The sequence below is a fragment of the Podarcis erhardii genome (assembly GCF_964252035.2).
Source record: "Podarcis erhardii genome assembly, chromosome: 10".
Classification (NCBI taxonomy): Eukaryota; Metazoa; Chordata; class Lepidosauria; order Squamata; family Lacertidae; genus Podarcis; species Podarcis erhardii.
In genome coordinates this window covers 76,436,192-76,457,287 of record NC_138500.1, presented here as the reverse complement: position 1 = coordinate 76,457,287, position 21,096 = coordinate 76,436,192, and the positions used below count along the sequence as shown (strand labels likewise).

Below are 21,096 nucleotides of genomic sequence, written 5' to 3'. Positions count from 1 at the left end.
ACTATAATCCTCCAATGCTGACATATTCACGATAATGATAATTTTATTATTTGTACTCTGCCCATCTGACTGGGTTGCCCCACAAATGTACACACGTGTGCAGAAAAGAAGGTGCTTCTTCTCCCCCCCCCCCCCGCCCATGAAGGGGAGAAGGTGGTGTATGATTTTGTATTTTTATTTCTTTTCTTTTTGCTTAGGAAGGGAAAGTGGATGAGATGGGCTTATTTCACAATTCCTACAACATACCCCTCTCAAGCTCTGTTTGGGAAGTCTCCAATTCAGTAGGTTCTGCTGGTAGCACAGTGACCTTTGTCCCTGTTTGCTGGATAAACTGCTGGAGGTTGACTTGCCGTAGCTCCTTTGTCAGCTGCTCTAGTTCTTGTTCTCTTTCCTAAAAAAAAAGATGTAAACAAGCTTATTCACACATACCCAGAAACCAGGAGGGTATGGTTTCACTTTAAAACAGAAAAAAAACATGGGTGGTGTTAAAGATTTGCAATATCTGTTTTTGAGATCCTTATTCGGAATTTGCCATTTCCTCACAAAACAATTATATTACGATGAACTTTATACCGTACGTGCACATACTTCACCACAGCCCAGCACTCAAGGACCCTCAAGTCTTCTTTAGTGATAATCAAATGGTTCTTTCAGAAACTTCATGTGTATAATGTAAATGCCAACTCATGCACTGACATTCTGCCCTTACCTTGCCCTGGAAGCCACATTAAGGTATTTTTAAGATTCCACGTCTGTGAGTTATGGAAGCATTAGCTTGCACACACAGAGAGGGACTGAAGGGAATGTGCAGCTCATTAAGAGAAGGGAGCACATTATGCATCAAGAGGTAAAGTAGAATTTGGTTCATCATATTGCCTCAGATTTAACCCAAATCTATCAAAGCAGTCAAATTCCATCACCTGAAAAGATTGTGGAAAAACTGAAGAAATGGAGAAAATGTACATAGTGAAAATGGTTCCAAAGCTGATTTGCTGACGATTCTTAACGTTATAGGAACTGTATTGCAATAGGGGCAGATGTTTCCTTCTCCAGTGGTAATGCTACCTATAGCACTATGAAGACTAAGATTGTGCCGTTTACCTTCCCGCCGGAGCGGTACCTATTGATCTACTTGCACTTTGACGTGCTTTCGAACTGCTAGGTTGGCAGGAGCAGGGACCGAGCAACGGGAGCTCACCCTGTCACGGGGATTTGAACCGCCAACCTTCTGATCAGCAAGTCCTAGGCTCTGTGGTTTAACCCACAGCGCACCCGCGTCCCAGTAGTGGCCAGTAGCCAGGTGCAAAATGCGCCTGGCTAATTTAGAACAACACCCACCCACCCACCGCTATCTCCTCAGTTGATGTAAGGGGTTGGTGCTGCAAAACTAGCAGAGATAAAGCTCCAGGCGCACAGCCATGTTCTGCTTTGAAGATTTATTTACAAAGTTCAAACGGTTACAAGAGCTTCAAAGGCACGTCCGTGCCTGTCTCAATCAGATGCCTCGAATGGCGTTCTTTTGCTCCTCCTCCCCCAGCAGGCCTCTTACTTCCTCTGTTCTGTGAAAAGCTATTTCCGGGCTCTGAGTACCCCCTCCCTGATTCTGGCTCCGAGTCAGATGAGAGGCTGCTAATTAGCTCTTTCGGCTCTCTATAAGTGCTTGTCTCGAGCCTTTGCATTTCCCTGACAGTTGATCACCAGGGAGGGGGTGGTTTGCATTTCTGCCCACCACAGCTCAGGGTCTACTTTGATTTTCTCTCTCTTTGCTGCTATCAAAAGCGGGGTCCTTGGCATGAAACATACGCTGAGGGGAGGGGGGCTGGATTAGGTCCCTTAACTGGGAGTAAGCCAGTAGGGTTTATGATGTCATGCCATGCTCTCTAGAAGTCAAACATTTACTGGCCAGAAATATGATGTAACATGTGATACAGTATTTCCTCCATTGGGGTGGGGGGAGAAAGAAATGTGTGAAATCAGTACACATCTATGATATGAACTCCCTGCTGCATCATGTGTGGGATACAATGTCACCCCCCACACTTAGAACATCTGCAGGATTCTTACTCGTGTATTTGATCCAACTATAATTCTTTCCACCAACATTTAAAAATCTTGTCTCTAGAATGACGGGATCTTGAAACATAAAACAGAATTAAATGGAATTCGCAGGATTTTAGCAAAGCCTAGAACATACACAAGAGATCTTTCATGTCATATAAGAAATGTTGGATTTATTTGTTCTAACTATATAACCTTGGGTAGCATCTTGACATTTTCAGCAATTCTGTTTCCATGTAAGAATGCCGTATTTATGAAAGATATGAGATATGGCTGCCAAATCCATACAAATATTTCTAAATCATTTTTCATCAGCAGGAGAAGTATCACTAGGTTTAATTTTATGGACTCCCAGGACTCCCAAGAGTTATTTGCTTGGTGGTAAAGGTAAAAACCCAAGCGACTAAGTAATTCTCCCTCAAGAATGTGCACAGACTACTATGACCTCCCCACATACATCTTGGACCAATGGCTTGCTTGCCCCCCCCATTTGTTTTTTCTATGCCATTTTAAAATTATATGCAAGAGCTCTTGAGTGTGTAGAAGGGTACATTACATTACATTACAATTACAATTACCAGAGCTTAAACTCTTGCCACTTTTGCATTCTTCTGTCTCCACACAGGGAGAAGAACTGAAGCAAGGAAGTACAAAGTTATGTAGAAAAAATGATTGATATATCATGCCTGCTTCAGAGGGAACCATGGGATGAGGAGTGCGAGGCCCTCCAAATGTGGCTGGCCCACCATCAACTCTGACCATCCTCCAATAACATCTGCAGGGACAGGTTCCCCACAGCTGACCTACATAGTTTGTAATATACCATTCACCTTTACTCAAACATTAGACACAGTCTACTATTCCATATATGACATGGTTGAAATCATGTCACATTGAATAATTTAGCCGACATCAAGAATTAAACCTGGTCCACGTGAGATGGACCCACTCACCTGTAACCGCTTGGTGGCTTGGCCCAGAGACCTTTCAACAGCTTTAATGCCGTTTTCCAGCCTGAGACTTTGCTGTCCCTGAATATCGATTTCACCCTTCACTTTTTCAATCTTCTCTTTGACTTCTTCTTCGTTTACTTTTAACTCCTGCACTTCCCGGTGCAACGTTTCCGCCTCAAGGCCACTTTCCATGCTATGGATCTGGGCCACATACTCCTTCAGCTTGCTTTCACAGTCCAAAATCCTGTGCCTGAGCTCCTGGAGCTGCTCCTTCAGTTGCTTCTCATTTTCTTGCTCGATCTGGAGTTCATTTTCCCAGAATTCCTCCTCTTCAATCTCTACCTCATTCCTTTTAATCTTCTGCTCCAGTTTGACAATTTCATCTTCCAGGCTGTAATTAAACTTGTGCTCCCAGTACTTGACTTCAGCATCATTTGAATCCAGCTGTTTCTCAATGGACTGCAGCTTCTCTGTCTGGAAATGAATCAGCTTCTTCAGCTCATCAACTGTTGCCTTGCAGTTGAGAACTTTCTGTTTGAACTCAGACTCTTTGCCTTTGCCAAAAATGTCCATTAATCCTTTTGCCCCTCCTGTGAAAGTCAACGATTTCCTTTTTGGCTCCCTTCTTTTTATCAACTTATCATTCTGAGGCCTTAACTTAGCCAGCGGAGGTAAGCTCTGGCGGTATAAAGTTCTTTCTGGTATCCGAGCAACACTGTCTGAAGTTGGCCTCTCGCTGAGAGATGGCCCAGTACGCCGCAATACTAACTGCACATCACTCGCATATTGCCCCCATTTGTTCAAGGAAATGATAGGATTCTCATGAGGTGCCAGGTGTCTCTCTGTGTCTCTCCATTTTTCTATCAAGGTATACCTTCCTGTACGGCCTAGAAAAGAAAATACAATGATGTCTGAATCTTTGGGTAAAATATCTAGAACAGTCCAGTAGAGGGTGCCATTGCACAATGAGAGTCATAGGGCAGTCAGTAAACCAGTGTTTTTTTTTTTCTAGAAAAATAGGCTGGTTCTCGCCATGAAGTTTTTACAGTAAGTGCCACACTTTTTAACAAAAAAGAGGTGCCAGTACTGCATACCATTGAGTACCCCCTGAAAAAAGGACTGAGTCAAACCATATTATCAATGTAGACTGAACCCACATAACCACCTATTTATGGAAGCTAAGGAAAACACCATCTTTAACTGATGCACTGCAGCCGGCTTATGGGGTCACAAGTATTGTGAGCTTTTTAGCATATTGTTCCATTACAGTGGTACCTTGGTTCTCAAACTCCCAAAACCCGGAAGTAAGTGTTCTGGTTTTTGAATGTTTTTCAGAAGCTGAATGTCTGATGCGACTGTCAGCTATTGTTTCTGGGGCACCTGCACCAATCAGAAGCTGCACAATGGTTTTCGAACATTTCGGAAGTCAAACGGACTCCCGGAATGGATTAAGTTTGGCACTTTTGTTTTTGCTATTTATTTTGCTCTTTTTGTTTTTGAGGCTCTTTCGGTTAATTTGTTTTTGTGATTGTGTGGGAACCCAGTTCAGCTACTGATTGATTGACTGACTGTGTGACTGCGGAAATGGATAAAAGCCCCCCCGGCATCGTGAAAGAGCCTTTTTAAAGGCTCCGGAGCGGCATCGGGGTGAGCGCGGTGCTGAGGATCGCTACCCAGCTTACGGAGTGAAGCCGCGTCGCCATTAACGGAGAGCGCCGATTCCTTTCTGAAACTAAAGATTGGCAACAACAATACCCGTGAGTAAGAACGCAAAATTAAAAACGGGACTTAAAAATCTAGAAGATTTGGCTGAAAACGGGAAGGCAAAAATTAAGGAAGTCAGCCTCCCGGATCTGCATGATTAACGGAGCAATGAAAGACTGAGCTGTGATTAAACGGACTTTCCTTTTAACTCTTATTAAACCAGACATCGAAAGGATCTCCCCCCTGTAGTGCAGGAGAAGGGGGGGAGGAAACAGAATTAATTTAACCTGCAAAAGAAAGGGATAAGGAATAAAAAACCTCTGCTGCTGACACTTCTGGTCAGGCTGCCGGAGCAGCGATCGCCTGAAAAAGGAACTGTCAAGTGAGCTGTCAAAAGACAGTGGTTACAAAATAAGACTTATTTGAAACATATTAACGGGACTTTGGTGGATTACAATTTTAACAGTAAAGTGCTACAAATTAAAGACTCTTAGTGGGACTTTTGCCTTTGGACTTTCTGTTTCTTTGTTGTGGCTGCCTTTGGATGGTTACAATTGCCTCCTCTAGAGGGCTTCAGTTGTATTACGGTGTATCCAGCGGGATTTTCCATTTGCAACTTTCCTGTGTGAATGACCTTGAGTTATGAGCAACCCGCCAGAAGAAATTTCAACAAGAAGTAAAACAAAGCAGGCTCAAAAACAAGCTCAAAAAAGAGGTTCTTTATCAGGAGCAGCAGCTGCACAAGAAAAAATAACAGCAGCATCAATGGAGTCAATGACACAGGCTCTGCTCAAAATAAATCAGTCATTAGAAGTACTCACCAAGCAATCTGCAGAACTTACTAAACAGTCTACAGAGAACTCTAAGAAACTGACGGAGCTGACAACAAGACTAGACCTGAACACAACAACAATCTCATCTAATACAGATTCTATAAACCGTTTGGTTCAAGAGTCTACGGAAACAAGGAGAATAGCTGAGAGTGCTAGGTCTACTGCCGAAGAAACCAAAGGAAAGTTTGCGCCTATTGCAAAAAAAGTACATGAACATGATACAGCATTAGCCCTACTAGAACTGGAAAGGAAAAGCAAGAACCTGAAATTAAGACTGGTTCCAGAAGAGGAAGAGGACAAGCTTGGGGAATTCCTCACAGATAAATTTCAAGATTTTTGGAATGATGAGTTAGATGGAGAAGAAGATGAATTTGTGATAACCTCAGCCTTTCGGATTGGCAGGAAGCAAGGGAAGAAGCCAAGAGACTGTTTAATTACCTTGGGATCAAAGGAACAAAGAGACAAAATACTGAACCTGCATTTCCAGAAGGCCTTGGTTATTAAAAATTCTCAGATCCAGATTTTCAAGGATATTCCTAAATACTTTTTGGAGGTTAGATCTCAATTTAAAGAATTAGTTGATCTACTTAAACAGAATAATATCCCATTCAGGTGGGAATTTCCACAAGGGTTGTCCTTTAACTTTAAAGGGAAGAAAATTAAAATAAAAACAAACCAGGATAAAGAACTCTTTTTGGAAAGAAATCAAGAGGATCTTCAGAAAGGAACTGTTAGTGAGGGGGAAGTACCGGACATTTCAAATCTATCATTTGGACTGAACCGAGCACCGACCGAGGAGGAACAACAACTTGGTGCAGTCGGTGGAAGAGCTACCCAGTAACAAAAATGTCTCTGCAACTCTTCAGCTGGAATTGTAATGGTTTGAACCACCCTCGAAAAAGGGGTCAAGTATTCCATCTATTAAAGAAGGAACATCTAGATGTAATCTGTCTACAAGAAACTCACATTGCCAGGACACATAGAAAACTTTTAACAAATAAGAGATTAGGACAAGAATTTATTTCATCAGATAGAGTTAAGAAAAGAGGAGTTGTGATCTATGTCAAGGAAAAATTTGAACCAAAACTGATCTTTAAGGATGACCAAGGAAGATACCTGGCAGTGGAAATTCAAATTCATGGAGAAAAGATTTTGATTGTTGGAGTATATGCACCAAATGAGGGGAAGGCTGAATTCTTCAAGAAGTTGCATGAGACTTTAATGGACTTTTTGGACTTTAAAATTATAATGATGGGTGATATGAATGGAGTTGTCTCCACAAACATGGACAAGGCCCAAAGACAAATAATATCTAATGATGGAAGACTACCAAAGACATTCTTTGAACTGACTGACACTATGGACCTGATTGACATTTGGAGAACTAGGAACCCTCTGGAAAGGGAGGGGACCTTCTTCTCTGAAGCAAAAATGACATGGACTAGAATTGATCAAATATGGACTTCTAGTAATCTGGCATCAAAAGTCAAAAAAGTAGAAATCTGCCCAAAGACCTGTTCTGACCACAATGCTGTCAAGATGGAAATGAAACTGACAACAGCTGGAACCTTTAGATGGAGAATGAATGACACTCTCTTTGGAGATGAAGAAATTTGTAAAAAGGCTCAAAAGACACTTAAAGACTACTTCGAGATTAACCTGAGATCAGACACTGAAAAAAGAGTTATTTGGGATGCAAGTAAAGCCGTGATGCGTGGCTTCCTAATACAACAGAATTCAATAAAGAGGAAAAAACAGAATGAGAAGAAAGAGAAAATTTGGAATCTAATAAAAGAAGGGGAGAAGAAATTGAGATCTAAGCCTAAATCTCAAGAGATACTAAGAGAAATAAAATTCTATCAAACACAATACATGGAATTGATGAATCAGGAAATAGAATGGAAAATTAAACAAATGAGACAAAAGACTTTTGAGTCCGCAGATAAATGTGGGAAGCTACTGTCTTGGCAATTGAAAAAGAGGCAAAAATTGAATACAGTGACATCACTCGAAGTAGATGGGAAGTCTATTAATAAACCAAATGAGATAAGTAATTGTTTTCAAAGTTTCTTCAAGAAATTATACAGACAAGGGCCAAAAAACGAACAGGAGATAGAAGAATTTATTGGAAAATACGGCTTACCAAAAATCTCTGAAAATAATAGAAGGAGTTTAAATGAGAAAATTACAGATCAAGAAATAGAGAGTGCCATTCAGGACATGCAGCTGGGAAAATCACCAGGACCAGATGGACTAACTGCGAGATACTATAAAGCACTGAAGGATTGGTTAATACAACCATTGAAAGAAGTTTGCAATCAAATTTTGGAAGGGAAAAAGGCTCCCGAATCGTGGAAGGAAGCATTCATCTCACTTATACCGAAGACAGAAACTGAGAAACATCAAGTTAAGAATTACCGCCCTATATCACTCTTGAATGTGGATTATAAAATTTTTGCAGACATTTTAGCAAAAAGATTCAAAAAAGTTTTGTTAGAGGAGATTCACAGGGACCAAACTGGCTTTCTACCAGGCAGGCAATTGTCAGACAATGTGAGGAATATTATAGACATTTTAGAACTTCTGGAAACTGACATAAATAGAAAAGCTGTTTTGATTTTTGTGGATGCAGAGAAAGCCTTTGACAACATTTGTTGGAGCTTTATGAAGAGGAATCTCCAAGGGATGGGGGTAGGCAAAAACTTTGAAAATGGTATAAGTGCAATTTACTCTGAGCAAAAGGCCAAACTAATTGTAAATGGTATGGTTATGGACGAAATTCCAATAGAGAAAGGGACACGACAGGGATGCCCAATTTCCCCTCTATTGTTTATATCGGTACTGGAGGTTTTCCTAAATATGATTAGAAGAGACCAGCTGGTTAAAGGTATACAGGTCGGAACTAAACATTATAAGTTAAGAGCATTTGCAGATGATCTAGTCTTGACATTACAACAGCCAGAAACCAGTACAAAAAGAGTTTTGGAACTTATTGAAATATTTGGTCAGGTAGCAGGTTTTAAATTAAATAAACATAAGACAAAGGTGTTGGAAAAAAATCTCACGGTGGGGGAAAAAGATAGTTTTCAAAGAGAAACTGGTTTGGAAATTACTAAAAAGGTAAAATATCTGGGGGTGAATTTAACATCTAAGAATGTGAACCTATTTAAAGACAATTATGAGAAATGCTGGGCCGAAGTGAAGAAAGATTTCGATATATGGTCAAGATTGAGACTTTCCTTGTTAGGCCGAATTGCTGTTATCAAGATGAATGTATTGCCGAGATTGTTATTTCTGTTCCAGACATTGCAAATTTTAGATAAGATGGACTGTTTCAAGAAGTGGCAGAAAGATATATCTAAATTTGTCTGGCAGGGCAAAAAACCCAGAATAAAATTTAAGATTTTGACTGATGCAAAGGATAGAGGGGGCTTTGCCCTGCCGGACTTAAAACTTTATTATGAAGCAGCGGCTTTTTGCTGGCTGAAACCATGGCTACTTCTTGAGAATACAGACATTCTGGACCTGGAAGGTTATGATAATAGTTTTGGTTGGCATGCATATTTATGGTATGACAAGGTAAAGGTACATAGAAATTTTAAAAACCATATTGTTAGGAAAGCATTGTATAATGTATGGAATCGATATAAAGATTTGCTTGAAAGTAAAACCCCCAGGTGGTTGTCACCAATGGAAGCCAAGGCGGTAAAAAGACTGAACATGGATACAGAGTGGCCAAAATATTGTGAAATTATAGAATATGATGGTGAAAAGTTGAAACTACAGAGTTTTGAGAAATTGAAACCTAAAGTTCGAGATTGGTTACATTATTTCCAGATCAATGAAACTTTTAAGCAGGACAGAAAACTAGGATTTCAGAAGGAGAGGTCAAAGTTAGAAACAGAATTGCTAGAACCCAATACCAAGAATTTGTCTAGAATGTATAATCTGCTGCTAAAATGGAATACACAGGATGAAACGGTTAAATCAGCTATGATTAAGTGGGCACAGGATATTGGTCATGATATTATGTTTGCTGACTGGGAGCAGTTATGGACCACAGGTATTAAATTTACGGCATGCAGTGCCCTGAAAGAGAACATAATGAAAATGATCTATAGGTGGTACATGACTCCAGTCAAGCTTGCAAAGATATATCATTTGCCCAATAACAATTGTTGGAAGTGCAATGAATGTGAAGGAACTTTTTATCACCTTTGGTGGACCTGCCCAAAGATTAAGGCCTACTGGGAAATGATCTATAATGAAATTAAGAAAATCCTTAAGTGGACATTTGTAAAGAAACCGGAGGCTTTTCTCCTGGGCATGGTCGGCCAATTGGTACCAAAGAAAGATAGGACCTTTTTTATGTATGCAACAACAGCAGCAAGAATCCTTTTGGCGAAGTATTGGAAGACTAAAGAATTACCTACTCTGGAAGAATGGCAGACCAAGGTGACTGAATTTATGGGATTGGCAGAGATGACCGGCAGAATTCGTGACCAGAAGAAAGAGACAGTGGAGGAGGACTGGAAAAAATTTAAAATCTATCTTAAAAATTGTTGTAAAATTTCGGAATGTTAAGATGTCAAGGGATTGGATACAAAGAATTACAGCTATAAATTGAAATTTATAAAATAGAATTTTTTTAAAGAGAATTAAATATAAAAATGGGATGAAGAATTGCTAAAAATTTTTAAAATTTGGATGCAGGGAAGGGGAGGTTTGGGGAAGTCGTGTTATGTTTATTTGTTTTTTGTTTATGTTGTAAAATCAATAAAAATTATTTTTTTTAAAAAAAAAAAAAAAAAGCCCCCCATCCAAACGATGACTATCATCAATGCAGGTAAGAAAATAATAGTACAGTACATCGATTATTGCTTTCATTTTATGGGTCAATGGTATCATTAGATAGTAAAATTCATGTTAAATTTCTGCTTTAGGGGTTGTTTTTAAAAGTCTGGAACAGATTAATCCGTTTTGCATTACTTTCTATGGGAAAGCACGCCTTGGTTTTGGAACGCTTTGGTTTTGGAAGACTTCCAGAACGGATTACATTTGAGAACCATGGGAACACTGTACTTTTTAAACTGACCACCCCACTTGAGCTATGACAATCTTCATAAAAATTGAAGAGGGTTGGAAATGCAAGCTTAATAATGAACAGAGCATGAATTTGGAGCCAAAAATACTGTGGGTTATTTGTAGTGGGGCAGTTCTCTTCATTGCTTTCTAGTGGCATGTCCCATTTACGTTTGAACTCCTGATAGTAACCAACTGTCATGGATAGCAGCTGAAATGTATATGAAACAAACATAGAAAGAGGAATACATATAAGCACTAAAGGAAAAGTGCACGGGTGCAGGTGCAATGAAATATGTTTTTTTTTCACAGCAGGGCTAAGATAAGGTTACCAGATTTTTTTCAGTGAATCCAGGGACACTTTTAAACTTCCTACTAAATAGATGGATTTTGTCAGGGGGCTGATTTGTTGAAACGGGGACATCTGTATCACATACAAATACCATCTGTAGAATACCAGCAAATGTGGTGGTAACTACTGTTACTACTAGTAAGATTACTATTAGGAAAGTACCCTATTATATATTCAATATTTTACTGTTATTAGATCCTATAAGGCCTGTTTTTATGGTATGGTTCAGCATTGTATGAACTCATCTTGGTCTCAATGTTGCAGTGTGCTTTTTACTGTTAAATTCTCACATTCCAGTAGCTAAGCAAACTCTAAGCTGCTGTGTTAACTAGAATGTGCGAGATTACCCATAAAGAATGTGGAACTGTTATTTCCTGTTGGTCTTGGTAGGTGTTGTACTAACACTGAAGATAATTAAGTTACGTGAGAGGATTTTATATATAAAAAAAGATTACTTCCAAGTATCAAAAATATTTACATAACAAGAAATGACTTGAAAATATAGAACACATGCAAAAAAACAACCACCATAGCTGTAATAAGCACAAGTACATTTCAAAAGCGTTATAAGAATTTTAAGATGCTGGAAATGGCCTTTCTTGGAGAAGTCTTACCCAATGATTTCTCTGACTTGTCCCAATGGAGAAGAAGAAAAGCCTTCCTGATACAAGTCAGAGATTAAGATGGCTGAACCCAACACTGACTTTTCTGCCTAATGTTTATACCCTGAAACTTATGAACATTGCTAGTAATATCCAACTTAAAAGGCTTTCAGATAATCAGGAACAATTGAGTTATTTAGTTTCAGGTTATGAAATATTATGTGATTATATTAACCAGTTTGAACTGGGAAAAGAAGAACATAGAGCATCACATAAACATATGCTGGAATGGAAAACTATTATTTATGAAACAAAGCAATGTAAAGAAATAATAATTGAGATTTGATTTGACAGTGAGACTGCTTTGTACTGAAGTGTTTTCCTTCTTGGCTCTTAAATTTATGATAAAATTAGAAAGATATCAAACTAAGAATGTAAACACTCAAAGATAGGTCTGCTCTGAATTAGTAGTGCCAATACTATTTATTCTATACAGTGGTAGCTCAGGTTACATACGCTTCAGGTTACAGACTAACCCAGAAATAATACCTTGGGTTAAGAACTTTGCTTCAGGATGAGAACAGAAATTGTGCTCCGGCGGCACAGCAGCAGCAGGAGGCCCCATTAGCTAAAGTGGTGCTTCAGGTTAAGTCTAGAGTATATATGCTCACAATAACACTTTATGAGGCCGACACTGAATTGTGTTTTAATATTTATTGGAATTGCAAAATATTGGCTGTTAAGGGTTACTATGATGTATGGTGCCATGCATCATTATGTATTGTTTGTTTGTTCTTACCAGAGAACAATTGCAACCCATATATTATTTGTTAATATTAATAATCTAACTGAATCTAACAATTAATCTAACAATAAACCTAACTGAAATTATTGAGTCACATGCAGAGCCAAGATGTAGACTGGAATCAGCATACACTTTGGGAAGCTAAAACATCTATTTGTGGGTTGCAATGAACAATGTCCTTGTGGTAAAAAGCAGCCTATCCTGGTAAGGTAAAGGGACCCCTGACCACTAGGTCCAGTCGTGGCCCACTCTGGGGTTGCAGCGCTCATCTCGCTTCACAGGCCGAGGGAGCCAGCGTACAGCTTCCAGGTCTTGTGGCCAGCATGACTAACCCACTTCTGGCAAACCAGAGCAGCGCACGGAAACACCATTTACCTTCCCGCCGGAGCAGTACCTATTTGCACTTTGACGTGCTTTCGAACTGCTAGGTTGGCAGGAGCAGGGACCGAGCAACGGGAGCTCACCCCATCGCGGGGATTCGAACCACCGACCTTCTGATCGGCAAGCCCTAGGCTCTGTGGTTTAACCCACATGTGGTAAATGCAGCCTATCCTGGCAATTTAAGCATCTCTTTAAAAATTAAGGAGGGAAACAATAAAGCAGCGTTGGTGATGTGCGGGGGGGTGGGGGGGTGGGGAAACTATGATCCAACACAGTTAATTAAGGTCCTGAGCTTTTAGACTATTTACCGTATTTTTCGCCCTATAAGACGCACTTTTCCCCCTCCAAAAATGAAGGGGAAATGTGTGTGCGTCTTATGGGGCGAATGCAGGCTCCTTGGCTTCAGCGATAGCAACGCGAAGCCTCCGAAGCCTGCGCTTCTGCTGAAGCCAGGAGAGTCTGCTCTTTGAGGCTGGCGGTGGGGAAAGCAGCGCTTCCCCCATGGCCAGCCCCAGAGGATGGGGGGCAGTGGGAAGGCGCGCGAAGCCTTCCTGCTAGTCTCCAACCCGGCTTGGAGGCTGGCGGTGGGGAAAGCAGGCTTTTCCCCAAGGAGGGAGAAGGGACGGACTGGCGGAGTCCATCCCTTCTCCCTCCTGTGGGCTTTTGCGGGAGATGGGGGAATTCCCCCACCTCCCGCAAAAGCAGGCAAAAGCCGGGCGCTCTTTAAAGCGGCTGTGTAGCTTCTGCTGGCTTTTCTAGGAGGTGGGGGAATTCCTCCTAGAAAAGCCCGTAGGAGCCGCACAGCCTTTAAAGAGCGTGCTGCTCTTGGGGGCTTTTCCCCAAGGAGGGAGAAGGGACTGACTGGCCGTTTCAGTCCCCTCTCCCTCCTGGTCAAAAAGCCCGCAGGAGTCGTGCGCAGCTCCTGTGGGCTTTTGCGGGAGGTGGGGGAATTACGCCACCTCCCGCAAAAGCAGGAAGAAGGTCTTGGAGTAGTGCACAGGCTGCGTGCAGCCTGTCCGCTGCTCCCAGAGCTGCGGGGGGGAAATCATATTTTTTCCCCTTGATTTCCCCCCCTGAAAACTAGGTGCGTCCTATGGGCCAGTGCGTCCTATAGGGCGAAAAATACGGTAATAATGCTATTAAAGACTTCTTGTGCCAGCCAGAGAGAGATTTAACTGTAAGCTGTGTTTCAAATCAAGCCAACTGCTTAGCGTAGTCTGCAATTTCAGGTTGGTTTGTTGTTAAAAACTATTACAGTGCTAAAACCAAAAAATGAAGAAAAACAAGGGGTAACACCTACATTTGCAAAATAATCAAGAACTTAAGTAAAGTGCAGAACAAATAAGCAGCTGTTCATGACTGGGATTATAGTTTGAGAGCTTTGAGTTTTCGTAAGAAACTTGTTTCTACTTTGCAGAATTAAATAATTAGAGCTGGTCTATAAGTGACATTCACCATAGATTCAGGTCATTTCCTTCCCCACACAGTCCCAAGTCCTACTGCACTCCCTTTGGAGCCGGAGGTAGTGATTTTGCACAACTCTGCCATTTCTTCTGATGGTTATAAACATGCTAAGTCTCCAACTCTATGCATGGTTATTAATATTCATGGTAAGCAATAAATGAAAAAGCTTTGAAAATACCATGGTTTCACGATAGCTTTCCTCTTTTCTAGTTCTGTAGTGGCTCAATGTGATTTGAAACCACTGAGATGTGTGAACTGCAGTTAAATTAGCTGAAACACTGGATGTAGGAGTGAAAGACGCAAGAGTGGCAGCTCAGAGTTCTTGGACACTATAATAATAATAATAATTTATTTATACCCCACCCATCTGGCTTATGAAGAGAAGATCAACACTGGTGAGGACTCATCATCGAGCCTATCTAGTGGCAGAGAAGACTGCAAAGAAGGACTACTTTGCTGCCCCCATTGCATCCTGATTGTGCCGTCCAGCAGAGCTTTACCGGGTAGTGTGGGGCATGTTACAGTCTGGCCTGAAGGAGGTGGAAGAAACAACAGCAGCTTGCTGTGACTTGTTTGCAAAACATTTTGAAGAAAAATTCACTTGCATCATTGGGATACACTGGGATCTCGCATCCGCTGTTACAGCGTATGAATCTCATGGGGTGTGCAGAGCACTGCCTAGTCCTGTTTTGTTGGATGAATTTCAGTTGGTAAGGCTTGAGAATGCGGACAAGGTGCTTAGATCAGTCAGGACAACCACATGCATCCCGGACTCTTGCCTCTCGTGGCTGATAAATGCTAGCAGGATCCGCCGTGTGCCGACAGAAGCAACAAAACAAGAAGAATAGGAGCGCACGGATCCCATCTGGAGATCTTTCCTCCACTGCCGCTTGCATTCCTTGTCGTTCTGCAATGGCACCCCATGCTGGTAGTGTGCACTGAAAGCGGAAAAGCCAGCAAACGAACTCAGCTTGCGCACGCAACAGAATGTGTTGCGCAGCACCCATGTTACAGGGCGCTACGGGCACTGTGCGCGCAGCCGAAACAGTTAGCTGCCATGCAGAGGGGGAAGGGGGAGGCAGCAGGCGGACAGCGTGGCGACTGTGCCATGTGACAATTTGTCCCCCCTCAGCATGGAACCCACACCCACCTTCGTACACCCGTGTGTGGGGCGCTGGCACCCCTGTTTGTTAAGTTGTGGGTTGACATAGCAGACGACACAGCGATTTCTCCAAGTAGCTCTTTATTTCGTAAGCTGGAATAGAACTGACTGCAAACAGCTCAGCCGGCCTGCTTTTATAGGCAGCCAGCTGTCAACATTGTAGCAACAACAGCCCAGAGTTCCCGCCTAAAATAACTGACGCGGACCTGAGTGAAAACTATCTACAGTATCCCCCTGCTGGCCCAGGGTGAAACTTCACTACATAACACCCCTCCCCACCGAGATAAGGCATTAGTTACAATCGTAATGGTTTCCTTATATACAGCACTACACGTAATGGTTCAATTAGGCACAAAAGCATATCGGTTACATTTCCCATACTTAGACCAACAGTGATACCTGTCCAACAACATAGTCCTTTAAATAAGTTGGGCGCTTGGGAACTCTGCCAGACCGCCGGGGACTGGTAGCCAAGTCCGGAGGGCCACACAGTTCTTGCTGAGGCTGTGGTGCGACCCTAGGTGGCGTTGGAACCAACTCCCCTGGATCCGCTGCTGTGGGTGGAGCCTCCGCAAGTGGAGTGGTCTGAGTTTGTGGTAAGTCTGGCAGACCCTCTGAAGCGGCTCGGTTCGGCTCCACGCTGGCAGTTTGCGAGGGAGGTGTAGGTGGGGCCTCGCCATCTGTACGTGTCTCTTCTGGAGCCGCAAGAGCAGTTGGGGGCACCTCGGTAGTGTCCAAGTCCCCAACCCTGCGCCTAAGCTGGTCTATGTGCCGTCGCCACAAGCGTCCGTCTTCGAGTGCCACCTGGTACGAGCGAGGTCCAGTGACTCCCACTACTGTGGCTGGCACCCAAGGAATGTCCCCCACATAGTTCCGGGCAAAGACCTGGTTTCCTGGGACAAATCCCCCTTGGCACAGCCTGGGGGTTCAGCCACGGCAAAGTCCGGGTGTAGCCGGTCGAGCGGTGACCTGAGGCGGCGGCCCGTAAGCAGTTCAGCAGGACTCCGCCCTGTGGCCGCATGAGGGGTGATGTGTTGCACGAACAAGTATTCGGCGACCCGCTCATGCCAGTCTCCCCAGTCCAGGCGCGCCAGTGCCTCTTTTGCCGAGCGCACCATTCTTTCCGCTTGCCCGTTGCTGGATGGATGAAAGGGTGCCGTTAGGGCATGGCGGATGCCCAGTCCCAAAAGATACCGCTCAAACGTGCCTGACGTGAACTGCGGTCTGTTGTCAGAGACAAGGACATCAGGACACCCATACGTTGCAAACAGGCCTCGCAGCACCCGGATGACAGCTTCGGTAGTGGTGGAGGGCATCAGGGCGACCTCCAGCCATTTGGAATAGGCATCCACCACTACCATAAAGGTCCGGCCGTGAAAGGGGCCAGCCAGATCGATGTGCACCCTCGACCAGGGTGTCTTTGGCGTCTCCCAGGTGTGTCCCTTAGCTGCCGGTGGTGCAGGCCTCGACTCTTGGCACGCTTGACAGGCGGACACCCAGGCAGTGATGGCATCGTCCATATTAGGCCACCAGACATAACACCGAGCCAACGCCTTCATTTTGACAATTCCCAGGTGGCCAACGTGCAGAGCCTTCATGACGCGCTGACGGAGTCCCTGGGGAATCACGACGCGGTCTCCCCACAGCAGACAGCCGCGATGAGCTGAGAGTTCATGTTGTCTGGTTGCGAAGGGCTGGAACTCTGATGCAAAAGGCCCTTGTGGCCACCCCCTCCACACCCAGTTGAGCACCCGGCTGATGGTGCGATCCTGGGCAGACGCGGAGGCCACAGTGGCAGCCGATACAGGCGCTGCCGGAAGATCCTCAATCAGAAGGAGCGATGAAGCTGGAGCCGGGTCTTCCACAAATGCTGGAAGAGGGCAACGGCTGAGGGCGTCGGCATGGCCCATCGATTTCCCCGGGCGATGGATGAGCCGGTAGTGGTAGGCAGCCAGGAAAACAGTCCATCGCAGCATGCGTGGCGAGAGGACCGGTGGAGTTGGACGATCACCGGCGAGGAGGCCCAGGAGTGGCTTGTGGTCAGTGATGAGGTCAAAAGTCCTGCCATAGAGGTATTCATGGAACCTCTTCACTCCAGCCACAAGTGCCAGTGCCTCCTTGTCGAGCTGGCTGTAATTCCGTTCCGTCGGAGATAGCGTCCTGGAAAAGTAGGCGAGCGGTGCTTCTCTTCCGTCTGGAAAACGGTGACTAAGGACAGCACCGATGCCAAAAGGTGAGGCGTCACAGGCAAGGACCAGCGGCCTGGATTCACTGTACTGTACCAGCACACGGTCCGATGAAAGGAGAGCCTTGACCGCGTTGAAGGCCGCCGTCTCCCGATGACCCCAGGCCCAAGGCGTCTTAGTGCTAAGGAGTCGGTGAAGAGGCTCAGCCACTGTGGCTTTGTGGGGCAGGAACATGTTATAAAAGTTCAGCAGCCCCAGGAACGCCTGCAACTCCGTCTTGTTCTTTGGGGTAGGGGCCTGCTGGATAGCGTGGATCTTGGATGTGGTCGGGTGAAGGCCGGAGGCATCGATAAGATAGCCCAGGAACTCTACCTGTGGAACAGCGATCTGGCACTTCTCCCTCTTTACCTTGAGCCCGGCCTCTTGGAACCTGGTCAGCACGGCACGGAGGCGCTCGAACAGCTGCTGGTGTGAGTCTGCAGACACCAAGACGTCATCAAAATATGGTACCACACCCGGAAGCCCTTGCAGGAGACGCTCCATAAGGCTTTGGAAGATGCCAGGAGCCACACTCACCCCGAACTGCAACCGGCGGCAACGGAATGCCCCCCGGTGGGTGACGGTCGTCTGGGCTTCAGCAGTGGCATCATCGACTGGCAGTTGTTGATAGGCTTGGGCAAGGTCCAGCTTAGCGAAGACCTTACCCTCACCCAGGGAATGCAGCAGGTGTTGGACAACAGGAACCGGATAAGCGTGCTGCTGAAGTGCCTTGTTGATCGTGCACTTGTAGTCAGCGCAGATTCTCACCGACCCATCTGGCTTGACAGGCGTGACGATGGGGGTTTCCCACTTGGCGTGGTCAACCGGCTCCAAAACTCCTTGGGCGATCAGTTTGTCCAGTTGTTCGTCCACCTTAGCCTTGAGAGCAAACGGAACCCGGCATGGCTTTAGCTTGATGGGGGCGACTTGTGGATCAAGGCTAAAGGAGATGGGCGTACCTGTATATTGCCCCAAGGTGCCGTCAAAAACCTCGGCAAAGTCTTTGACCAGACCCTCAGTCTCTGCATTAGAGATGCAGTTGATGCCGGTGACTTCCAGGCCAAGGGCATCAAACCAGTCTAGCCCTAGGAGGCTTGGCCGCTGACCTTCGACCACCACCAACCGGAGCAGGCCCGAAAAATCCTTGAAGGCGATCCGGAACCGGCCAACGCCTACCACGGGAATGTCATTTCCCTGGTAGTCTCTCAGGTGTACGCGGTGAGAGTCGAGTTGCCTTTTGGACACTCTGGGTACCAGTCTTTTGATGGTGCTCCATGACACGATGGACAGGGCAGACCCGGTGTCGATCTCCATGTGACATGGAGCTCCTTCAATGAGCACCGTGACGTTCAGCTTGCGTCGCGTAGACGAGTCGGTTTGGCCAATCGTGGTTCCAGACGGGCAGCGGCAGTTGGTGAGAGCGAAACAACTTTCCTTGGCAGACTGGAGTGAAGACTTGGACTTGCGAGTCGATGAAGGGGGGGTGTCAGACGAAGCCGACCGGCAGACCTTAGCAATGTGGCCCCTTCTGGAGCACTTCCTACAGATGGCGTCTCTGAATCGACACTTGGCACAGGAATGGTTGCCTCCGCAGCCGGCACATTCCAGTTGGCCCTTGGACTTCTGTTGGAACTTCCTGCGCTCCTGCTTTGTCTGGTGCACGTCATCGTCTTCACTGGAGGATGCCTCATCACTGCTGGCCTCTTCATGATGCACCGGAACTGGCTCCCTAGCAAGACGCGGGCTGCTGGACTTGCGGATCTCCTGGGCGGAGCGTTCAGCAGCTTCTGAGGCCACAGCCTCCTCAATGGCTTTCTGCAGCGTGAGGTCTGGCTTGGCAAGGAGACGCCGTTGCAGATGGATGTCCCGGACCCCGCAGATGATTCGATCCATCAGGGCATCGTCTAAGTCTCGGAACTCACAGTGCATTGCAGCCTGTCGCAGGGCGGTGGTGTAGTTGATTGACTGACTCCCCCTCTGCCTGGTTCCGGTGGTAGAATGCATGGCGGGCAGCAATCTTGGACGGCTTTGGTGCGTAGTGGTTGCGGAGCTTCTCTTGGATCGTGTCCCATGGTGTTGCCTGGACTGTTTCAGGCGCAACCAATGCTCGGGCTGTCTCAAACACCTCAGGCCCACAGAGGCTGAGGAATAGGCCCCGCTTCCGATCCTTTGATACTGCTGTCAGCACGTTGGCTTGGAGGTAGCAGTCGAACCGAGCGAGGTAGGAGTCCCATGATTCAGAGGCTGGCGCAAACGGCGGTAGAGGCACAAGTGAAGCCATGATTCCGATGCCGGCGTGAAGGGCGATGGATGGAACACCGTGCTCTTAGCCAGAACAGTCAGCTCTGAATTGGTTCTGTCCAGTGATTTCGCTCAGTGATTTCGCTCTGTGATTCAGCTCAGTGATTCAGCTCAGTTCAGAGGCTGGCCGCATCTGGCTGTGCTCTGATGTCCATCGATCCCATCCTCGTCGCCAGTGTTAAGTTGTGGGTTGACATAGCAGACGACACAGCGATTTCTCCAAGTAGCTCTTTATTTCATAAGCTGGAATAGAACTGACTGCAAACAGCTCAGCCGGCCTGCTTTTATAGGCAGCCGGCAGTCAACATTGTAGCAACAACAGCCCAGAGTTCCCGCCTAAAATAACTGACGCGGACCTGAGTGAAAACTATATACAGTATCCCCCTGCTGGCCCAGGGTGAAACTTCACTACATAACACCGTTGGTTGGCGCTGTGAGTCCCTGCGTCCCGCAAGCATTCTAAAGGTAAACATTTCCTTAAAAAAGGGGTCCCCCCCCTAAGAAAAGGTTGACAACTCTGGGCAACCTAGGGGCGCTAGGCGGATCTTTGATAACAGAAGGATGAGGAAGTTTTTCTTCTCCTAAGGGTTTGCACTTACAAGTCTTCTGGATTCTTCTTCCTATGAAAGTCTACCATGACCAAATTGACTTTGAGCATATTTGCAACTCTGTTCCATTTCTTCTTTTCATTTCATTTTGGTCTGTCAAGTTGCTGCTGTTGCTTAAAAGGTTGCAGTTTTCTCTCAGTCACAAGGCTTGAAATAGCAGTTTGGTAAGGATACACAAAAGTAAATTTACTCCATCCCTTCTAAAAGTTTTATCAAGGAGGAAAAGGGGGAAACTGTTCATTTAACTTCCACACCACAGACACGAGTTCTTAGCTGATATACAGTTCAGAATAAAATCTGTATGTAAAACTAAGAATGCACAGTAAATGATGTTTTAGCACTTAACGCTGAATAATGTAGCCTCAGATATCAGATGTTTCCTCCCTCATTTTCTATTTATTTGGTGAAAGTAGAAAGAATGTAAGAGACTTGACACCATGATACACCATTAAAAATGTTCGCAACTCTCCTCCTTACTATGCAAAATTCCTATAATTCTCATGTAAGTATTACAAAGCATTACCTAAGGATTTCAAAGTGAAAACAGTCGAAGTATTTCATATGCA

At 44.9% G+C, this 21,096-nt stretch overlaps 1 protein-coding gene across 5 annotated transcripts in view; it reads right to left on the bottom strand.

Moving 5' to 3' along the window:
• RASSF8 (Ras association domain family member 8) overlaps window positions 1-21,096 on the bottom strand; it is a 134,202-nt gene that overhangs the window by 4,132 nt on the left and 108,974 nt on the right. For all 5 annotated transcript variants that reach the window (XM_081879189.1, XM_081879190.1, XM_081879188.1 and 2 more), the window contains 2 exons: window positions 3,012-3,898; window positions 247-391 (listed from right to left, as the gene is read on the bottom strand). In XM_081879189.1, coding sequence (XP_081735315.1) covers window positions 247-391; window positions 3,012-3,898 — 1,032 coding nt within the window. The remainder of the gene's footprint in view (window positions 1-246; window positions 392-3,011; window positions 3,899-21,096) is intronic.